This window comes from Nycticebus coucang, chromosome 15, assembly GCF_027406575.1.
Source record: "Nycticebus coucang isolate mNycCou1 chromosome 15, mNycCou1.pri, whole genome shotgun sequence".
NCBI lineage: Eukaryota > Metazoa > Chordata > Mammalia > Primates > Lorisidae > Nycticebus > Nycticebus coucang.
Genome location: NC_069794.1, coordinates 68404815 through 68425981, shown reverse-complemented (window position 1 = coordinate 68425981; position 21167 = coordinate 68404815). Strand labels below are relative to the sequence as shown.

Below are 21167 nucleotides of genomic sequence, written 5' to 3'. Positions count from 1 at the left end.
AACTCCTGGGCTTAGATGATTCCCTTGCCTTAACTTCCCAAGTAGCTAGGACTACAGGCGCCCACCACAATGCCTGGCTATTTTTTTGTTGCAGTTTGGCTGGGGCTGGGTTTGAACCCGCCACCCTCCGTATATGGGGCCGGCACCCTGCCCACTGAGCCACAGGTACCGCCCCAAGTTTTTGATTTTAATATGTAGTCCACTTTAATAGTTTTATTGCTTCTGGTTTTTGCCTCTTAGGTTTTCTCCTCTCCAGGTCGTAATGAGTACTTTCCATATTTTCTTGTAATATTTATAAGTATTCATTTTAATCTTTAAATCTTAAATCTATCTGTAGTTTATCCTGGTATATGTTTCCATTGTGGAGCACATTTTATCTGCTTGCAAATAACTGTTCTTTTTTGAAAATCATTCATTAAAAATTATCTAACCCTTTGCTCAGGGATTTAAGATGTCACATTCATCCCGTAAAAATTCATACTTAAAATTTCTATGTATCTTTTTCTGGTCCTTCTTAGTCTTTTCTGTTGTTTTATCAGAAGTTTTCATGTGTTCTTTCTACATTGTTTTAATAATTGACATTTCATTGTGTGTTTTAATATGTGATCGAATAAGGCTATTCTTTCTCAGGGTTTACTAGCTATTCTTGTTTTCATTTCTATATGAATTTAAGAATAAAGTTATCTGGCTAATTCCTCCCATTTCTATTCTTTACTGAAATCCTCTTAAATGCATAAAGAATCCACTCATTGAATCAGTGCTCTTGCTTATTTATAAATAATTTGTCTTTTTTGTGGCTTTTTTTTTTTTGAGACAGAGTCTCAACTATTGCCCTGGGTAGAGTGCTGTGGCGTCATAGTTCACAGAAACCTCCAACTCTTGGGCTCAAGTGATCCTCTTGCCTCAGTTTTTCTATTATTAGTAGAGACAGGGTCTCGCTCTTTGCTCAGGCTGGTCTCAAACTCGTGAGCTCAAGCCATACACCCACCTTGGCCTGTCAGAGTGCCAGGATTGCAGACACCAGCCACTGCACCCAGCCTTTTGTGGCCATTTAAAATGAATTCTTTCATTATTTTGGGTTCATTTGTACATATTTGTATATTTTTATTGGATTTAAATACAGCGTATCTTCAACTTAAGTGAGTCATTGTTATTGATTCTCCTAGATCAGCAGTTCTCAACCTGTGGGTCACGGCCCATAGGAACTGTATTAAAGGTCGTGGCATTAGAAAGGTTGAGAACCACTGTCCTAGATTATTTAGATTTACCATCATATCATCTGCAAATAAAGAATGTTTAAGTCTCCCTTTCCAATTCTCACTCAATTGTTTCTCTTGCCTGATGGTATTTCATGATAACTATAATATAATTTTAAATAATAGAGATGGTGGATATTTTATTCTTATTTCAGCAGGAATGTTGTTAGTATTTCTTTGTTAAATTAGATGCTAGCCTTAGGGTTGAGGTCTATATATGTCAGCATTATTATTATTTTTTTTTTTTTTGTAGAGACAGAGTCTCACTTTACTGCCCTCGGTAGAGTGCCGTGGCGTCACATGGCTCACAGCAACTTCCAGCTCTTGGGCTTATGTGATTCTCTTGCCTCAGCCTCCCGAGTAGCTGGTACTACAGGTGCCCGCTACAATGCCCGGCTATTTTTTTGTTGCAGTTTGGCCAGGGCTGGGTTTGAACCCACCACCCTCGGTATATGGGGCCGGCACCCTACTCACTGAGCCACAGGCGCCGCCCTATGTCAGCATTATTAAAGAAGTATTCTTTTTTTTTGCATTTTTAGTGTTACTTATTCTAGCAACCACAATGTTGTTTCAAAAGCATGATTTTAAGAGACTTATCTGCTCAGATACTTTAATTAGCAGCTCTCACATAAACAGATTTGCAAATCTTTGGTCTTTAAGGAGCCTCATCATACAGACAAATGTAGAGTTGAACCATGGAAGAGATCACAAGAAAAGAATCTGGCTCCTGCCTTAACTCTTCCTAAGTTTATCATAAAGAAGCCATCTTCAACAGCCACCCACCCCTAAGAAATAACTCACACATGATGAATGGTTTCCAAAGAAGTTTTTCCCTCTGACAGTAGACAGGTGGCAACTCATTCCTTATCTAAATACCCGGAAACGGCTATCAGCTAAAGCCATTGTTTGTTCTCTTCAAATCTCTGTATCTTCAGAATCGGAAGAAGAATGTAAGGCTGTGCTGTGCTGTGCACTCAATCTTTCACCATGTGCAAGTCATGCTCTGGTGCCACTAATGTTCCTTCTTTGGAATGGGGGTGGGGGGGGCATCCATTGGCTCGGCCATGGAGGAGACAATAGGGATTTTCTTAGCTTGAAAATAATCATAAGCTTGCTTTCCACAGACTTAACAGTGTGACATTCTTCCCACTGCTTTGGATTCTGTCCACCAGCCTTTCGTAGTGTTCATCCATCACATTCATCTCGTTCACTTCAATGGGGATGTCTTCATCTTCCAGCCCAGCCAGGTCAGCAGGGCTGTCCTTCTACACCTCTTTGACGAATGAGCCTGGCAAACCCCCGATGGCATTGAAGTGAAAGCCATAGCCATCTTCACCTTTAGCCAGCCTGCAAAGTTTAGAGTTATGATCTTCTTCCTCTGTAGTATCTGGACTTGAGGCCTCCTGAGAAACAGGACCAGGAGCTGGATCCTCCTTGACAGAGTCCTTAGGCAGGTCTTGACTTTGATAGTAGAGAAATGGAAAAAAATGATCCAGTTTATATATGTTGTCTGTCTCTTTGTCTACTACCAGCAGTGAAGTATGATCTCTACCCTTCCTAATGGTTTCCACAGCACTGTCTTGATCCAGAGTTTCAACAACTCGCCATTGACAGCAATTACCAGGTCATTGTTCTTCAAGCCAGCCTCCTCTGCTGGACTTGGAATCTTATGTCCTTTCTGTTCTGGGCCCACCCTCAGGTAGAAACCATAGCCATTGCTTCCCTTCTTCATCTCCATGAGTCTGGGCTAGTGGGGTAACAGTTTCATACTGTTTCTCTTTGGAATTGTATCTTCTGCTCACTGGCACTTGTCAGTTTCTTTGTCCACCAGCAGGAATGTGACATGGCTTCCCTTCTTCTTAACTTCTCAACAACTTCCTTATGGTTGGCATCTTCTACATTCTCACCATTCACTTCAATCACATGGTCATCAGGCGGCACCCCAGCTTTCATGGCCATATCTTGAGGTGTGATATTGGTGAAGTATACCCCCATTTTACCTTAGACAGTCTTCAGAGAGAAACCATAGCTGTTCCCCTTCTTCACTGGGTAGCAGAGCTGTGGCTGGGTCCAAGTCTCTACTCGCCCATTCGTCACAAGAGACAGTTTTTTATCATTCAAACCTTGCTCTTTCTGACTTTAACCCAACTCTTTTTAAGTTCATGTGCATTTTTTTTAATCTGCATTTTCATTGCTTTCTCATAGGAATCCCCATCCACCTAGTAAACTCATGGTGAATTCCTACTCTTTTTTTTTTTTTTTTTTTTTGTAGAGACAGAGTCTCACTTTATAGCCCTCGGTAGAGTGCCGTGGCATCACACAGCTCACAGCAACCTCCAACTCCTGGGCTTCAGCGATTCTCTTGCCTCAGCCTCCCGAGTAGCTGGGACTACAGGCGCCCGCCACAACACCCGGCTGTTTCTTGGTTGCAGTCCAGCCGGGGCCGGGTTCCGCCACCCTCGGTATATGGGGCCGGTGCCTTACCCACAGAGCCACAGGCGCCGCCTGTGAATTCCTACTCTTTCTGACCAGATCCACAACCTGCATTTATTCCTCCTTATCCACGAAAACACCGTTGATCCTAAGAACTCTGTCTGCGACTTGGAGGCCAGCTTCTCTGCTGGCCTCCCCTTCACAACCACTCAAACCAGGTGACCATTGGTGTCCTTCTTAATTCTTGTTTAGACAGTTTATATTCTCTGGGGTTGAAGGTGGAAGCCATTCTGTGTCAGGAATCATTGGGGACCTTATCTCTGTTGGCGAGTACTGGTCTTGGAACTCCTGGATTGCTCAGCCAGCAAAGCCTGAGGGCCTGCATCCCAGGCCTCCTCAGAAGTATTTCTTTATTTCTGTTTTAAGTGTTTTATCAGAAATGAGTGTTGCATTTTGAAGGTCTTTTCAATGTTTTTAGAGGAGATTATGTAGTTTTTTTTCCTCCTTAGACTTATTAATGTATGAAACACACAGCACTTCTCCCCTTATCCAAGGATTTGCTTTCCATGATTTATTTCAGTTACCTGTGGACAACCTCTATACCCTAAATAGGTGAGTATAGTATAATTTATTTTGAGAAACCACATTAATATAAGTATTGTTGTAGCATATTGTTACAATTGTTCGATTTTATTATTGCTGTTAATCTGTTCTTATGCCTAATTTATAAATTACACTTTATTATAGTTACGTATATTTAGGAGAAAAAAATAATATATATATAAAGTTCAGTAGTACTATCTGTGGTTTCAGGCATCCATTGGAGTCTTGGAACTTATCCCTGGAGGATAAGGGTGGTGGTGGTATGTTAATGGATTTAATAATCCATTGATCCATCTTACATTTCTAGACTAAATTGTACCATATCATTTTTAAAAAATGGGCACAGATTCTGATTATCGAAATTTTAGTACTTTTCCATTCATATTTACAAGTAACACTGACCTGTGATTTCCTTTTTTGGTGCATTCTTTAAGATACCACTGTTATCTGGTTACCAGGATGTCCACAAAGTTTGTGTGCGATTTAAAATAGTTTACTTGCTTTATAAAAATGTCCAGAGGAAAATGTAATATCCTTATGTACTTAAACCAGTAAAAATGAAAATAAATGACTTAAATATTCAACTCAGAAAGCTGGAAAAAGAAAAACTGAAGCGAGAAGAAAAAATAAAAGTAAAAATTAATGAATTAAGAAATAAAAATAGTACTAAAATAATTCAGATCCTGAGTGTGGTGGCTTTGTATCTGTAATTCCGGCACTTAGGGAGGAGGATTGCCTGAAGCCAAGAGTTTGAGACCAGGTTGAGCAGGATAGTAAGATTCCATCACTATAAAACAATTAAAAAAAAGATTAGCCTGGGGCGGCGCCTGTGGCTCAGCAGGTAGGACGCCGGCCCCATATGCTGAGGGTGGCAGGTTCAAACCCAGCCCCGGCCAAACTGCAACAAAAAAATAGCCGGGCGTTGTGGTGGGCGCCTGTAGTTCCAGCTACTTGGGAGGCTGAGTCAAGAGAATCGCCTAAGCCCAAGGATTTGGAAGGTTGCTGTGAGCTGTGTGACAGCACGGCACTCTACCGAGGGCGATAAGGTGGAACTCTGTCTCTACAAAAAAAAAAAAAAAAAGATTAGCCTGGTGTGGTGGTTTAGCGCCTGTAGTCCTAGCTACTTGGAGGCTAAGGCTGGAAGATTGCTTGCGCCCAGGTAAATGTTATCTTCTTATAAATAAATAAGTAAATAAATAAATCAAAATACCATGTCTTTGAAAAACCACATCTTTGGAAAAGGAGAAAAAAATATAGTAGCTAATTTAATCAGTAAAAGAGGTTTAAAACCACAAATACAAAAAAAAATAAAGTATGAAGTAGATGTAAGCATCAAAACAGGAAATTAATAAAAGTCAATCAGGGATTAATTTGTACAACCCTATATAAAAAAACTGACCCTAGATTAATTTTCTATGATTGACTTCAGAGCAGATAAAATTAAGCAGACCAGTTTCCATAGAAGAAATAAAGATATTTATCAAAGAGCTATCCCATAATAAGAACCAGGCCCAGATATTTTCACGGGGTAATTTCACCAAATTTAGACAATTAAATGCTACTTAATTCCAGAGCATAAAAGGGGTGGGGGTGGGGGGGAATAGCTTACGAGTTCTAAGAAAACTGCAATTAAGTGGGATTAATTATATTTGCAGTATTGTGTGTCCATCATCTCTTCCCTAGTTCTTTTCATGATTCCAAGCAGAAGCTCCGTAACATTAATAAAAACGCCCAACTACCTCCTGTTCTCAGTTCTCGATAATTTTTAATCTACTTTCAATCTCTGTGAGTTTGCATATTCTAGATAATTCATACAAGTAGAATTACATAATATTTCTCCTCTTGTGTCTGGCGTATTTTACTCAGCACGGTATTTTCAGTTTTATCCATGCTGCAGCCATGATCATTGTTGTACTTGCATTATCACATTTTATCATCTCATGATCTATGTGATGGATACTGTATTGTTTCTATTTTGGGCTATAGTGAATAATGCTGCAATGAATATTGGTGTATAAGTATCAATTTTTTGATATAATTTCCTTGTTTTCCAATCTGGTGGGTATAAAGCTAGGAGTGGAATTGCTGGGTTATAGGGCCATTCTATGTTTAACTGTTTGAGAAATTGTCGAGCTATTTTCCACAATTGTATCGTTTTATGCTTCCACCAGCAATGCACAAAGCTTCCATTTTCTTTGCATCTTGTCAACACTTGTTATTTTCTGTTTTTTAAACATTAGTTTTTTATTGAAGTCATTCTAGTAGTATCTCTGGTATTGATTTGAATTTCCCTAATGACTAATGATGAACAGTTTTTCATGTGCTTATTGGCCATTTGAATAACTTCTTTGGAGAAATATCTATTCAAATCTTTTGCTGGTTTTTAAATTTTGTTTTTACTTTTGTTCTTGTTTCTCTTATTTTGGTTGACATAATTATACATATTTGTAGGGTAGAGATTGATATTTTGGTACATGTATATATAATGTGTAAAGGTCAAATCAGGGTAATTAGGATTTCATTACTTCAAACATCTGTGTCTAGAACATTCAAAATCCTCTCCTAGCTTTTAATTAATAAACTTATTTTTTGAGACAGAGTCCCACTATGTTGCCCTCAGTAGAGTGCTGTGGTGTCACAGTTCACAGCAACTTCAAACTCTTGGGCTCAAGTGATTCTCTTGCCTTAGCCTCCCAAGTAGCTGTAACTGCAGGTGCCTGCCACACCGCCTGGCTGTTTTTTTATTGGGGTTGTTTAGCTGGCCCAGGCTGGGTTTGAACCCACCACCCTTGGTGTATGTGGCTGGTACCGTAACCACTGTGCTACAGGTGCTGAGCCCCTCTCCTAACTTTTTGAGCTTGTGTTAACCATATTCACTCTACTGTGCTATAGAATACTGTAACTTTCTCTTCTTTTGTACCCATTTATACTTTTTTGTTCGAGTTGTAGGAGTTAATGTATATATTCAGGATATTAATCTCTTGCCAGATATAGGTTGAGTAGTCCTTATCTGAAAAGCTTGGACCTAGAAATGTTTTCAGATTTTGAATTTTTTGCAGATTTTGGAATATTTGCATTATACTTAACTCTCTCAGTTAGCTACTATTTGCATGGAATATCTTTTTCCATACTTTTATTTTTGACCTACTTGTAAAGGGAATCTGTTGTAGACAGTATATAATTGGATCTTTTCTTTTCCTATTTTGTCAATCTCTGCCTCTTGATTAGGTAATTTAATCCATTTACATTTAAAGTAATTAGTAGCTGGATATGGTGATGTGCATAGGTGAGAGTATTGCTTGAGCGCAGGAATTTGAGATATAGTAAGCTCTGACTGTGCCCCTGTACTCCAGCCTGGATGATAGAGTAAAGACCCTGTCTCTAAAATAAATAATTACTCATAGGAAGGATTTATTTTTGCCATTTTTCTAATTGTTTTCTGTATGTCTTATTTTTATAACCCATTACTACTTTCTTTTGTATTTAATTGATTGTAGGGAATTATTTTAATTCCCATCTCATTTTCCTCTGTGTATAATTTTTAGATATTTGCAGTTACCATGGGGGCATTACATTTAACATTCTACAAGTCAATCTAATATGAATTATTAACAAATTATCTTTTAAAAACTCTGCTCTTGTATATCCCTGCCCCCTTTGTTGCCATTTTTAATACTGTATTTCTAATAACACAGGCATATACTTTTTGGTATGCATGTTATTGGTCTTTAAAATCATGTAGAAAATAAAAAGCAGACTTACAAGCCAAAAAATACAATAATACTGTATTTTGTATTTGCCTGAATATTGAGTTGGGTGCCCTTTCATTTCAGTTAAAAACCTTTTGACTACCTTTAGCATTTCTTGTAGAGTGACAAACTCCTTCAGCCTTTGTTTATTTGCGTACGTATCTTTATTTTTGGATGATAGTGTTTTGCTGGATATAGTAATCTTGTTTGAAACTTTATTTTTTACCTTTCATCATTTTAAATGTTGAAATGCCTTTTGACCTCCATGGTTTCTTTTGTTGAAATTGGTAGTTAATGTTCCTGAGGATTTCTTGTACTGAGTTATTTCTCTCTTCTTTAAAAATTCTCTTTGTCTTTGAACATTTTGATGATAATGTGTCTTACTGTGTTTCTCTGTGAATTTATTCTACTTGTAATTTGTTGCACTTATTAGATTTGTAGATTATCAAATTTGAGAAGTTTTAAGCCATTGTTTTTTTCAAATAATCTTTCTGCCTCTCTCTTTTCTCCTGAAACGCTTTACTTGTTCTTGTCCTTATAGGCCCCTTAGATTTTTGCTCATTTCCCCCCCCCCTTCTTCTCATTAGGCTCCTCAGAACCTGTACTAAGCTCTATAATTTCAAGTTTACTCTTCACTGGTAGTTGTTGGTAAAGGTTCTGGGGTAAGGAGGCTGTGGTTGTTGGTGGGGTGGAAGTTGTAGTTTCCTAGTTGGCCTTATCCTTTCTAGGTATTGGTAATCTTTTATCTGTAGATTTATGTCTTTTGCCTAATTTGAGATATTTCAGACAGTATTTTTTTGAGGACTCTTCTAACCCTATTTTTCCTCTTTCTCTAGGACTCCTATGACACATGCTACATTTTTTGTTACAGTTCTACAGATCCTTGAGGCACTGTTCCCCTCTCCCCTAGTCTGTTCTCTTTGTTGTTCAGATTGGATAATTTTTATTAATCTTCCAGTTCATGGTTTTTCATTTGATTCTTCTTTGTATTTTCTGTTTCTTGGCTGAGAGTTTCATTTTTTCATTTGTTTTTAAGTGCATTTATATTGGTTCTTGGAGCATTTTCTTGAAGACTACTTTAAAGTCTTTGTGAGGTAATTCTACTTCTGATATTTCAGTTTTGGCATCTATTGATTGTCCTCATTTAAAATGTAGTTTTCCTGCTTTCAGTGTAAGCAATTTTTTTTAAATTGAAATTTGAGCATACTGTGTATGTTACATGTCAGTGGATCTTACATAAACTCTTGCTTTAGCTGGTTTCATTTGGCACTCTGTTCCTGAAAGAGAAGGAAGCCTCTACTTCATTATTGCCAGGTGGAGATAGGAGTCCAGCCTTTGCACAACCACAAAACGAGGAGGAGTTCCTCGTTATTACCGAGTGGTTTGGGGCGGGGCGTTCTGTCTACTTTCTGGGCTTTCGGTGATAATCACTCTGACTGAGGAGAGGGGGGGGAGTTCCTTGTTGCTACTCCCTGTACAGGCTCCAGTGACACCAAATGATTCTACTATAGTGGATACAGAAAATAGAAAATGTTCCTTGTATTATCATTAAATAAAATAAAAATTAACTTAAAATAGTGATTCAACTTTCATTCTTTAAAATTATTTGCATGTTTTATAAATCATATACTGTATGTTTTTAATTCATTAGTAAATAAATAGGTGGGAGTCCTTGCATACCTTTTTACTGATAAAAGGACTCAGTCAGACATATGTGGATCCTCTATATGAGATGCTCTAGTGAATGTTTTCTTTTTCTGTAGCCTGAGAACTAGAATTGATGTGTGAGCCTTACTTATTTCCCCCACTTTGACCTTTTTCGCTAATATTTAACTTGGCTGCTTTTGTTGTTTATCTGTGTCCTCATTGTTCAGTTTCTGGACTATATTAATGTAATAAATAATCGGGATCCTGGCAGTGGAGACAATATAATGCTTACCCCTTTCCTTTCAGTAGTTTTCCTCTTCTTGCATGGTGTTTTGACTTTCACATAAAGTGGGAAGCATACCTTTTAAAACTTTTCTGAGAGGAGTAAGGATGTAAATTTGTATTATATGCTTAGACAATGTCATGTACTTTAAAAAGAATTTCCCAAACAACCCATTTTGCAGGTGGTGAAAATCATTAATTGTGTAATATCCAAATCACTTAATTTAGAAAGCTCTGAGATTCATTATTAGTGCTGATTAGCATAAAAGGTTTTAAAGAGATCTTAGAATTCACTCTAAGCCATTTAAAAGAAATAAGCGATTTTTCTCAATTAAGAGTCAAATCCAAGTATCAATCTTTAATTTCTTACATCATTATTATTATTGTTTTATCATCACATCATTTTTTCCTAAGATAATTAAAATCATTTGCTCTTCTGTAAATTAGGCAAAAGCAGTGGGGACATGACACATAGACATTTTTAAAATTAAGAACGAGTTTGTAAATCACAATACATATTTGAGAAACAACTTTTACATACTGCTCATTTACCTTTCAATCTAGTAGCATTTTTTTGTGTATTTATAAAGTCTTTTAAAATCTTTTTTAGGTAGGTAGCCATCCAAGCTTCCTGAAGGAGGTTCGCGATCACATGCAGGACTCTTTCTTAATGCAGCCTGAGGTAAGCAGGAATGCAGATAGGGTTTCAGGCCTTTACGTTTTCAAGCACTGCTGCAATCTCTAATATGTATCTGAAAAGTCTTGTGCAGTTTTGAAGTGCATTAAATTTTCTGAATTTAAAATATTTCAGATGATGAATGTTTTCTTTGTCTCCAAGATGTAGACTTTCTAATGTCATTGAATTTTCTTGTGATATGTTCATTCGCCTTCAGATATTTATAATCCCAGAAAATTATCTTCAAATATAATTTTTAATACACAGTACCTTGTACACAGTAAGCAATTAATTATGGAACGTAAAAATCCCTCCCTTCTGTGCCAGCCTGAAAGGTTTGGGGGGGTGAAACCCCAAAATCCTTTCTTCTGAAAAAATTTCAAGTTTATATCTTGTTAATCCAGATGAATAAATTAGTATATGAATAACAAATGTATGCAGTTAGGAATAATTTTCACTGTAGTACAGTGAATCTCTATAAAGATATTTACATCTATAAACTGTTAACAGGTTAATCTTTGGATCTTACTCAAATTTTATATATTTATATCTCTCATAGCAAATTTAAAAAAATGATTTCTTATTTCTTGTCCAATTTGGGATCATAAGCCATTATTTCTTTAATTTTTTTTTTGTCCTTTTCCTCTCTTCTTCTGAGATTCCAGTTGTAGATATATTAGACTTCCTGCTATTGTCTCACAGTCACTAAGTTTCTATCTATAGTTTTTTACCCCCAGTCTTTTTTTTTTCCCCTTCTGTGCTTCATTGAGAAGAGTTTCTAAGTTCATTGATTTTTTTTCTAATCAACTGTTAATATCATATAGTGTCTTTTTTTCATCTCACATGTTCTGTTTTTAATGCCTCAGAGTTCCATTTGAGGGTTTTTTGTTTGTTTGTTTGTTTGTTTTTTTTGCGATGAGTTCTTGCCATGTTGCCCAGGCTGGTCTGGAATTCCTGGGCTCAAGAGATCTGCCTCAGCCTTCTGAGTAGCTGGTTACAGGTGCATGCCGTTGCACCTAGCTGTGTCTTTTTTATATCTTATATTACTTGCTGAATTATGTTCTTGTTTTCCTCTCCTAGCTTTTAAATAATAACAGAATACAGTAGAACCTCGGAAGTTGACCACCCAAAGGACTGTAACAAACTGGTCAACATATGGAGATGGTCAACATAAGAAACTTCCACTGAGTACATATGGTGCCTGTCAGTCTGTGAAGATTAGGTCAACTTAGTGAGGTGGTCAGCTATCGAGGTTCTACTGTATGTTCTTACGTGCTGTTTTCCTGTCTGCCATGTCTAAGTCTGTTTCTGTAGTTTGAATTTTTTTTTTCTTTCTTGGAAAGAAAGACTATTTTTGCTATTTTGCAAAGTGTCTAGTAATTTAAAAAAAAAATATTGTGATTCCACATTGTTGGTTACTGGATTTTGATTTGGACTTTGTTCTGGTATATTGTCAAATTACTTAGAATTATTTTTATTTGTATACTTGTGAGGCTTGCTTTTAAGTTTTGAAAATAGCCTTTGGTGGAGCAGATGAGTCTAGGGTTCATTTATCCCCACTACTGTGGTAATCCCTTCCTGACTACTTCACCTGAATCTCTTCTGTATTACAGGATTTTCCCATTGTTTATTAGGTAGCAACACAGAGTACTCCCAGCCATGTGTTTGCTTTGTGAATTGCTTGGCCTGATGCTTTTCTGTGGTTCTTTCTCTGACTTCAGTGGTTTCTTCTCACGTTTGCACAGACTGGTTCTTAGCCAAAGACTTACTTTATGCATACCTCTCTGTAGATACCCAGAGCTCTGTTTTGTGCAATTCCCTCATCTTGAGTACTCTTGCTTCCCAAATTCTAGCTGCCCTGAACTCCCATCTGTTTCCTCAATTCAGTGAAAGAAAGCCTCTGGTAGCTTCCCCAACAACTGCCTCCAGGCAGGAAGCTTTGGTGCTCTAGGGCTCACATGATTTGTTTCCTTTTCTTAGGTATACAGTCCTACTACCTTGTGTGCAAAGTTTGAAAACCATTGTTTTGTATCTTTAGTTTTCTAGTTGTTAAAGGTTCAATCTAGTCCCTGTTGGTTGGGGACTTTAATCTAGAGATGTTCCTCAGTTTTTCTTTGTCTTTTATGACCTTAACATTTTTGAGAGTGTCATTTGTAGAGTGACAAATGACCATGACATTTTGTAGAGTGTCCTGTAATTTGTGTGTGTGTGTGGTATTTTTTCAGGATTAGATTGAGGTAATGCATTTTTGGCATGCATACCTAATAAGTGATGCTGTGTCCTTCTTTGTGCACATCAAGAGACACATGACGTCTATTTATCTCATTGATGTGTGTTAACTTGATTAAGGAAATGTCTATCAGGTTTCTCTAGGGTGAAGTTGCTACTTTTCCCTCTATATTTGTGTAAGTTTTTATTTGTTACTGTATAAATATCCTCTTCAGACTTTTTATTCACTATTTTTAGCATCCATTGTCAATTAGAAAGATTAGTTAAATTTCAAAAGTAGAATATTTGTGTTTAAAGAAAAAAATTAAAACATAATGGTGAATAATTTTTTAGACTTTTTCTTTGTACAAACAAATCTTGGAACACAAAGAGATAATTTCAGGGTTTTATTGAATAAATGAAATATTATTTTTAATTCAATTTATCTCTTAATCTAAACAAATAGTACAATATTATATCACTATTGAAGTTTGGTACTTCCTTTTACTAGGATTCTTTGCTGTTTCTGAGCTTTGGACATTTTTTGCCGTGTAAGGACAGACTGTTCTCAAAATGTGAATTAAATGCATCAAATCATGTGAAGGTTAATTTTGATGTTCATGTAAAATTGGTTAAAATTAAAATATAAGGTACATCTTTTAAATGGATAGACTGAAAATGAACATTTACCATAAATTTCCCTATCATAACTACCTTTAACCTTACCAATATCTTGTTTTAATTGGTTCTCTTCTCATCCTTTTTGACCAGAAATGTATGTAGGCTTAATTTTACTTATGCCTGAACAGAGAATATTTAAGTTCTGAACTTACTCCATTTAATTTTTTTCATTTACATCGCTAAATGTATATTAATAGTATGCATTCAAAGGCTGTATGGAATTTAAATGATTATTTTTAATACATGTGAAGCTGAGGAAACATGGCATGAAATTCTATCTCCCTTTTTTCTAATACTTTCATTAAATAAGTCCTTTGGTGTTTGAAGCAGTGGTAGCTATGAAAGTGGAGGTGTTGAAATAATAATGATTCTTTCTGTTACTTTTTCATTCTCTTCAGTGTGCATCAGTTGCCTATCTCCTTGTTTACTTGATATCTTAAAACTATTAATATTTAATCATTCTGCCAATAAAATTGGTGTCAGAATCACATGTCCAACTTTGTCAACTTAAAGAATGTTTACAATTAAAATCAAATTCAAGAGTTGGTGTAGATTTTGAGACTTCATTTATGTTAGTAAAAGAATTACTTGTAGGTGCTAATACCTGGAGATCTCATGCACATGTCTGGTTGATTTGTTTCTTTAAACCTGCAACACAATGGCAGGTGTCTTAAATATTTTTTAGTATAATTTGTATTGTGGTTTCAGGTTTTAAACATTCTTTTATCTTCCATTATCTCTCCCTTTTTTTTTTTTTTTGAGATGATTTCACTTTGTCACCCTGGGTAGAGTGCTGTGGCAGCAACCTCTTACTCCTGGGCTCAAGTGATTTTCTTACTTCAGCATCCTGAGAGGCTGGGACTACAGGTACCTACCACAATGCCTGGCTATTTTTTTTTTTTTTTTTAAAGAGATAAGGTCTTTTGCTTATGCTGACCTTGAACTCATGAGCTTAAGCAATCCACCTGTCTCGGCCTCCCAGAGTGCTAGTGAGCCACTGTGCCTGTCCTTCCATTATCTTATTGATCTATTTTCTTTTTCCCCTGTTCCAGTATAAAAATTTAAGTCATCAAGTAGATGTGAGGAACAGAAGAAACCAGAACATTTCTCCTCTATTGTCTTTGTACCATGGTAGACTCATAATTAGATTTAATGTTTATAGTCATCCTTTTACTGTTGATAACTTTCTTTTTGGGGTCTAGCAGAGATGAAGAATGAGTTGGTTTCCACTTTGAAGAGTAAAATCTAGGGCTTCCTTTAGGCAACATTTATGTAAATGCATAATAGGTAACCTGAAATTTTTTTTTTTTTTTGAAACAGAGTTTCTGTTGCCTCAGGCTAACATGCCTTGGTGTCAGCCTACCTCACAGCAACCTCAAATGCCTGGTCTCAAGTGGTCCTCTTACCTCAGGCTCCCTAGTAGCTGGGTTTATAGGTGCTGGCCACAACACCGGCTAATTTTTCTATTTTTAGTAGGCAGGGGGTCTTGCTCAGGCTGGTCTTAAACTCTAGAGCTCAAGGGATCCTCCTGCCTCAGCCTTCCAGAGTGCTAGAATGATAGGCATGATCCACCATGCTCAGTGGAATTATTTTTAATAGTATGAGAAAGAATATTACATACATTCCTGACACATAAACAGGTATGTTTTCTCATACTTGTTTGTTGCAAACTGAGAAAGTTGTCTCTTCCCCTTTTTTTGGTGTTGATTATTATTTTTGGTTTCTTTTTTGTTAATTTCAGATTAATATGAGGGTACAATTAGGTTACATTGTCTGCGTTTGTTAGGTAGAGTTCAAGTTGTGGTTGTGTCCCTCTAGACCAGGGATCCTCAAATTTTTAAAACAGGGCCAGTTCACTGTCCCTCAGACCGTTGGAGGGCCGGACTACAGTTTAAAAAAAAAAAAAAAAACTATGAAGAAATTCCTATGCACACTGCACATACCTTATTTTGAAGTAAAAAAACAAAACGGGAACAAACACAGTCACACCACCGCATGTGGCCTGCGGGCCGTAGTTTGAGGACCCCTGCTCTAGACAGTGGTTCTCAACCTTCCTAATGCTGTGAACCTTTTAATATGGTTCAAAGGGGTCACAACCCACAGGTTGAGAACCGCTGCTCTAGATGTGCTGTATACCCTTATTTCGTGCCCATTAGTTAGGTGAGAGCTACCGATTCCCCTCCCTTTAATTCCCTCCCTGAAACATGAGTTTGTGTTTTTCTTTTCTGTGGGTATGTATTTGTTAGTCTGTAGGTTTCATATTAGTATTGAGTACATTGGATATTTGCTTTTCCATTCTTGTGATAACTTAGGAGAATATTCTCCAGTTTCATTCAGGTTTATACGAAAGATGTAAAGTCTCCATCTTTTTTTATGGCTGGATAGTATTCCATGGTGTATACATACTACAGTTTATTAATCCATCATGTGTTGATGGGCACCTCGGTTGATTCCATGTCTTGATGACTGTGAATTAAAAATACAGTGTATACTTCATGAATTTCTGTGTCATCTTTGCACAGAGGCCAAGCTAATCTCCTCTGTATTGTTCCAGTTTTAGTGTATGTGCTGCCAAAGTGAGCACTTGGTTGTTATTTTTACCTTCAATTTATTAGCTTCATTTTCTGAAATCCTGTGGTCTTGGTGAAATTTTTCCATGCAGCTTACCCATTTCATGTGTTACTTTTGGACTGCTTATCTTTCCTGACATCTGTTACTCATCCATCCATGGAACATTTTGAGGCTTTCTTATATTTTCATAATGTACTACATGCTTTTGGGTATGAAGGTGGAGTTAAATAATTCCAACATCAGGTAGAAAGACGGATACAATATTTTGCAGCATAATTCATGATATTTGATTTGACTTAAGACGAATTCTGCAAGCACTCAGAACAAGTTGCACTTGAAGGTACAACTTGAAGGTTTGCTTTTTCCTGTGGTTGATTTTTTTTTTAACTGTGATTATTTGGTCAATTTTTTAATATAAACATATCAGTTCATCTGAATTGTATTTTTATAAGACTCTTCATATTTCAGTGCTACTGATTTTGTCCTTGTAATTTTTGAAGCCATCCCCCATCTTACCTTCATATATGTGTGTGTATATATATATATATATATATATATTTTTTTTTTTTTTTTTTTTTTTTTTTGAGACAGAGTCTCACTATGTCACCCTCAGTAGAGTGGTATGATGTCACAGCTCACAGCACCTCAAACTCTTGGGCTTAAGTTATTCTTTTGCCTCAGCCTCCCAAGTAACTGGGACTACAGGCGCCCGGCACAACGCCTGGCTATTTTTTTTGTTGCGGTTGTTTAGCTGGCCCAGGCGGGTTTGAACCCACCATCCTCAGTGCATGTGGCTGGCGCTGAAACTGGTGTGCTACGGGCGCCAAGCCATACCTTCATAATTCTTATCTCATTTCTTTTAATTACTTCATTGTTAGCAAATATAGTCATGCATCACTTAACAGTGGGCACGTGTTCTGAGAAATGCAGTGGTAGGCAATTTCATCATTGTGTGAACATCATAGGGTGTACTTACACAAACCTAGATGGTATAGCTTACTGCATACTTAGGTTATACGGTATAGCCTGCTGTCCCTAGGCTACAAATCTGTATTGCATGGTACCATTTTGAATAGTGTAGGTAGTTATAACACAATGGTAAGTATTTGTGTATCCACACATATCTAAACATAGAAAAAGATACAGTAAAATATTGGTATTATTATCTTATATGTCCACCATAATATACGTGGTCCATCTTTGAAACATCCTTGTGTAGTACATGACTTTATTCATTTGTGGCAGGAAGAGTAATTTTGTTATTTGTTGACTAATTATTAACCTTAGTTAATAGAAATAATTTTCAATGTAATTTGAACATGCTTTTAAAAATTTGTATTTTATTTTAGTTGAATAAGGTTTTAAATGTAAATAGGTAATATCATTTTTTAAGAAAAGTTCTAAAAAGTTTTGGAATGATGGCAGCTCAATGGAAATAGTATTTCAAGTCTTTAAACGCTTCCTTTGATGTACTTTTGATTAAGTCTTGATTAGTTAGGCTTACATTAATAGCTCCGTTTAATTTCTTCTGTCAAATGACGAAGAAGTATGTTTTCATTGTAATAAAAAAATACTGTGCCTTTCCTAGATTTTGAGATCTTTATGTAGGGAGTATTTTAAACTAAGTTAAGGAAGAAAAACACCCTATTTTTGAAGCAGACTTAGTGGTTGATCATTGCTTTTTTTTGAACCTAATGTAGCAGTTGTTGCAGTTAACAGTTTGGATCCAGATGAAGACTTCTGACTAATCCCATTTAGAGATTAACAGAATTATTTTACAGAGACAAAAAGTGCAATGAAAAACATGATATTTTTCTAGTTAAATTGTGATTTTTAAAATTATCTTTTTATGTTTCAAATTTTAGAAATATGGAAAACTGACAACTTGTACTGGTTGCCGGGCACAGTGCAGGTTTTTTGATATGACTCAGTGTATAGGTCCTAATGGATATATGGAGCCATATTGTTCAACTGCTTGCATGAACAGTCACAAGACAAAATATGCAAAATCACAAAGTAAGTTTCAGGTATTTGGAAAGTTAAACTTGACAACATAATTACTTTTTGTACAAATAACTACTCTTTGTCCGTTAACTTTGCTCTTATGCTTGTTTTTAACTGCTTTTATTTTTAAATTTTTATTATCATACTAAACTTGGTTACTGCAAACTTTTCTAATTATTTTGATCATTCTGTACTACTTTAAATTTTTTAAAGTTCTCTCTATATCTACGTTCTTAGCTGAAATTGTTGTTCCATCCAAAAAATGATCTAAAACAGATTTTTTGATGTATACATGTATAGTGTAGGTATAATATAGTCTTCTTTTTTGACAATATTTTTTAAGGTACAAATAATCTTGATTATTAAAGGTGCAAATAATAAAAGAGTAGTTTATAGAAGGTTTAGTTTAAGAAATCTAAGCAGTTAAAATTTAAAAAAAATTTATTTCCTTATAATGAAATCAGATATATACATTTTCTCTCCTAGGTTTGGGAATTATTTGCCATTTTTGTAAGCGAAACTCTTTACCTCAATACCAAGCCACAATGCCTGATGGAAAACTGTATAACTTTTGCAGTTCCAGTTGTGTGGCTAAATTTCAGGTTTGTTATTTATCTTCAGTTACCTGTGCTCCCAGTAAAAACAGTGTAGAAAGTAAACAGTATCATTTGCTTTACCTTTATCTGTTAATTTTTACATAGTTTGTTGAGTGTCCAGTTGGAGGGTGGAGATTCTAGAGTCATAGAACACCTAGATGTACCAGCTCTCTCCTTTAGCATGGATAATTTAATTGACATTGTAATTGTTACTATGATACAGATTTTTGAAGGAAAACAAATTTTAATATAGTTGAATTCAGTGCCTGATAGTATTTTTTTATTAGATGGTTTAAATAAAATATAAACCTTAGATGTGTACTTTGGCTCATGCCTGTGATCTTAGCTCCTTGAGAACCTGAGGTGGGAAGATTGCTTGAGTCTAGGAGTTTGAGACTGGTCTGGGCAACATAGCAGGACGGACCCCCATCTCTAAAAGAATTTTTTTAAAAAATGTGATAAACAGATGGACCCAGGTGTTTTTAGCCTGGGAGTAGTAATATGACATGCTTTCTTCATATGTTACAAATGGGCCAATTTCAGGAAGACATTTCTCATTTTGGTAAATACGAAGAACTTTCTGACATAGTTCTTCAAATCAGACTTAACCTAGTTGACCACTAGGAAGGAATAATGTAGAGGGGATTCAAGTATTAGGTGGTACGATTAGGTTTACCTGTTGTGTGTGAAAATTTCAGGGTATTACCCAAAGGTTCAAACCTGTGCATAAAGCCATGCTTCATGAGTTAACTCATCCAACAATTCTACTTTGTTCCAGGTACTGTGCTCTATGTTAATTTATTTAAACTGAAAATATAGTCTCTTAAGTATGTTATAACACTTACTAGCATTTAAATTGAGGTTTAAAATTCAACCAAGTGAATGTTGATTTTTGTTAATACTTCTATCCTCACTGAGCTTCGATGATAAACCACATTTAAGACTAAACTTTAGAACTTGGGATCATAGCCATTAATACATCCATATAGTGGTAAATACTGCTTCTGCCTTGGCTTTTTTTAAATTAGAAATTAAGGGATAATGATTAATTAGAAGAGAGAAGGGTAGTGTCTGTGGCATGCTGCTTGTCAGATCTTGAATTTCATTTATTCCTTTTTTAGTGTTGGGTAGATTGAAATAATAATTGAAAATGTTGTAAGTACCATTTTTATTTCATTGAAACTTGAATTGCCCATTACTTGGTAAGATCTTCTGTATGTATACAGTGTATATTTTTAAGAAATACAGTTGTCTCTCCATATCCATGGAGGATTGGTTTTAGGACCTATCTCCCACATCTACAGAAATCCACAGATGCCCATGTTCCTAATGTACAATGGCATAATAGTTGCATATAATCTGTGCATATTCTCCCATATACTTAAATCATTTCTAGATTACTTATAATGTAAATGCCATGTGAATAGTTGCTATATTCTATTGCTTAGGGAATGATGACAAAAAAGGATTCCACATGTTCATACAGGTGCAATCTTTTTTTTTTTTTTTTTTTTGATATTTTTGATCCTTGGTTGGAGCCATGATTACATAGGGCCAACTGTTCTTAAGTTAGTCTTTTAATTTTGAGAAATGTATCTGTTAAACCTATACGCAGCCTTATCACTTCATCACTATCTACATATAAATAATACAAAGTTGACAGAAAAGCAACAATTTTTTCCTTTTTCTTCTTCTCAGAGCAAAAATACATTTTGAACTTAATGTCTTCATTAGATGTTTTTCCTTTTGAAAGTTAAGATAATGGGATAGTATTGCTATCTTAGTCTATTCAGGCTGTTATAACAATACCTTAGAGTGTATAGCTTATAAACAGAAAATTGTTTCTCATCGCTCTGGAGGCTGAGAAGTCCAACATAAGGCTCTGGTGTCTGGTGGCATGCTCTCACTACGTTCTCATGTGGTGGAAGAGGCAGACAAGCTTTATCAGGCTTATTTTATAAGGCCAGTAATTAGATCATGAGGGTGGATTTAATCACCCCCTGAGATACTCACCCCTTGGTACCATCACTTTGGGGCCTAGGATTTTAACATGTAAATTTGGAGGTAACACAAATATTCAGACTGTAATATTTCATTTGTTTAGAAAGAATAGTTAACTTTAATAAGGTTTAGTTTTTTGGAAACTGTAAGGATAATGTTGGTTTTTATTTTAAAAAATGTATTCAGGTGTGAGCCGTGAGTGAGACACTGTCTCAAAATAAAAAAGTAAAAAATGTATTCATCCAATAGGCTTAAATCTGCATTTTTTATTTTTTCACAAACTGTGTTGTACAGTGTTATGAAGATGTTTTAAAAATGGTTAAAATTTCTTTTCCCCCTCCCCTTACCTTGAATAGTTAATTTTATTCACTATTTCATGTATTCAGAAGATTATATACAATATGCACATAATGTGTAATACGTTTAAAAAGAATAATTAAAAAGAATAATTAAATACCAG

General features: G+C 35.8%; 1 protein-coding gene, 1 non-coding gene and 1 pseudogene across 4 annotated transcripts in view; 1 reads left to right on the top strand and 2 right to left on the bottom strand.

Annotated features, from left to right (window-relative positions):
* Window positions 1–21167, top strand: part of ZMYM2 (zinc finger MYM-type containing 2) — a 110594-nt gene that overhangs the window by 48702 nt on the left and 40725 nt on the right. For 2 of the 3 annotated variants that reach the window (XM_053563364.1, XM_053563360.1), the window contains 3 exons: window positions 10581–10652; window positions 17972–18122; window positions 18597–18712. In XM_053563364.1, the coding sequence (XP_053419339.1) occupies window positions 10581–10652; window positions 17972–18122; window positions 18597–18712 (339 nt within the window). The remainder of the gene's footprint in view (window positions 1–10580; window positions 10653–17971; window positions 18123–18596; window positions 18713–21167) is intronic. The other variant, XM_053563361.1, reaches the window with a different exon arrangement.
* On the bottom strand, window positions 2172–3978 carry LOC128566536 (Na(+)/H(+) exchange regulatory cofactor NHE-RF3-like; annotated as a pseudogene).
* On the bottom strand, window positions 16013–16119 carry LOC128567065 (U6 spliceosomal RNA). The gene has a single exon (XR_008374738.1). It is a non-coding gene; the product is annotated as a U6 spliceosomal RNA (small nuclear RNA).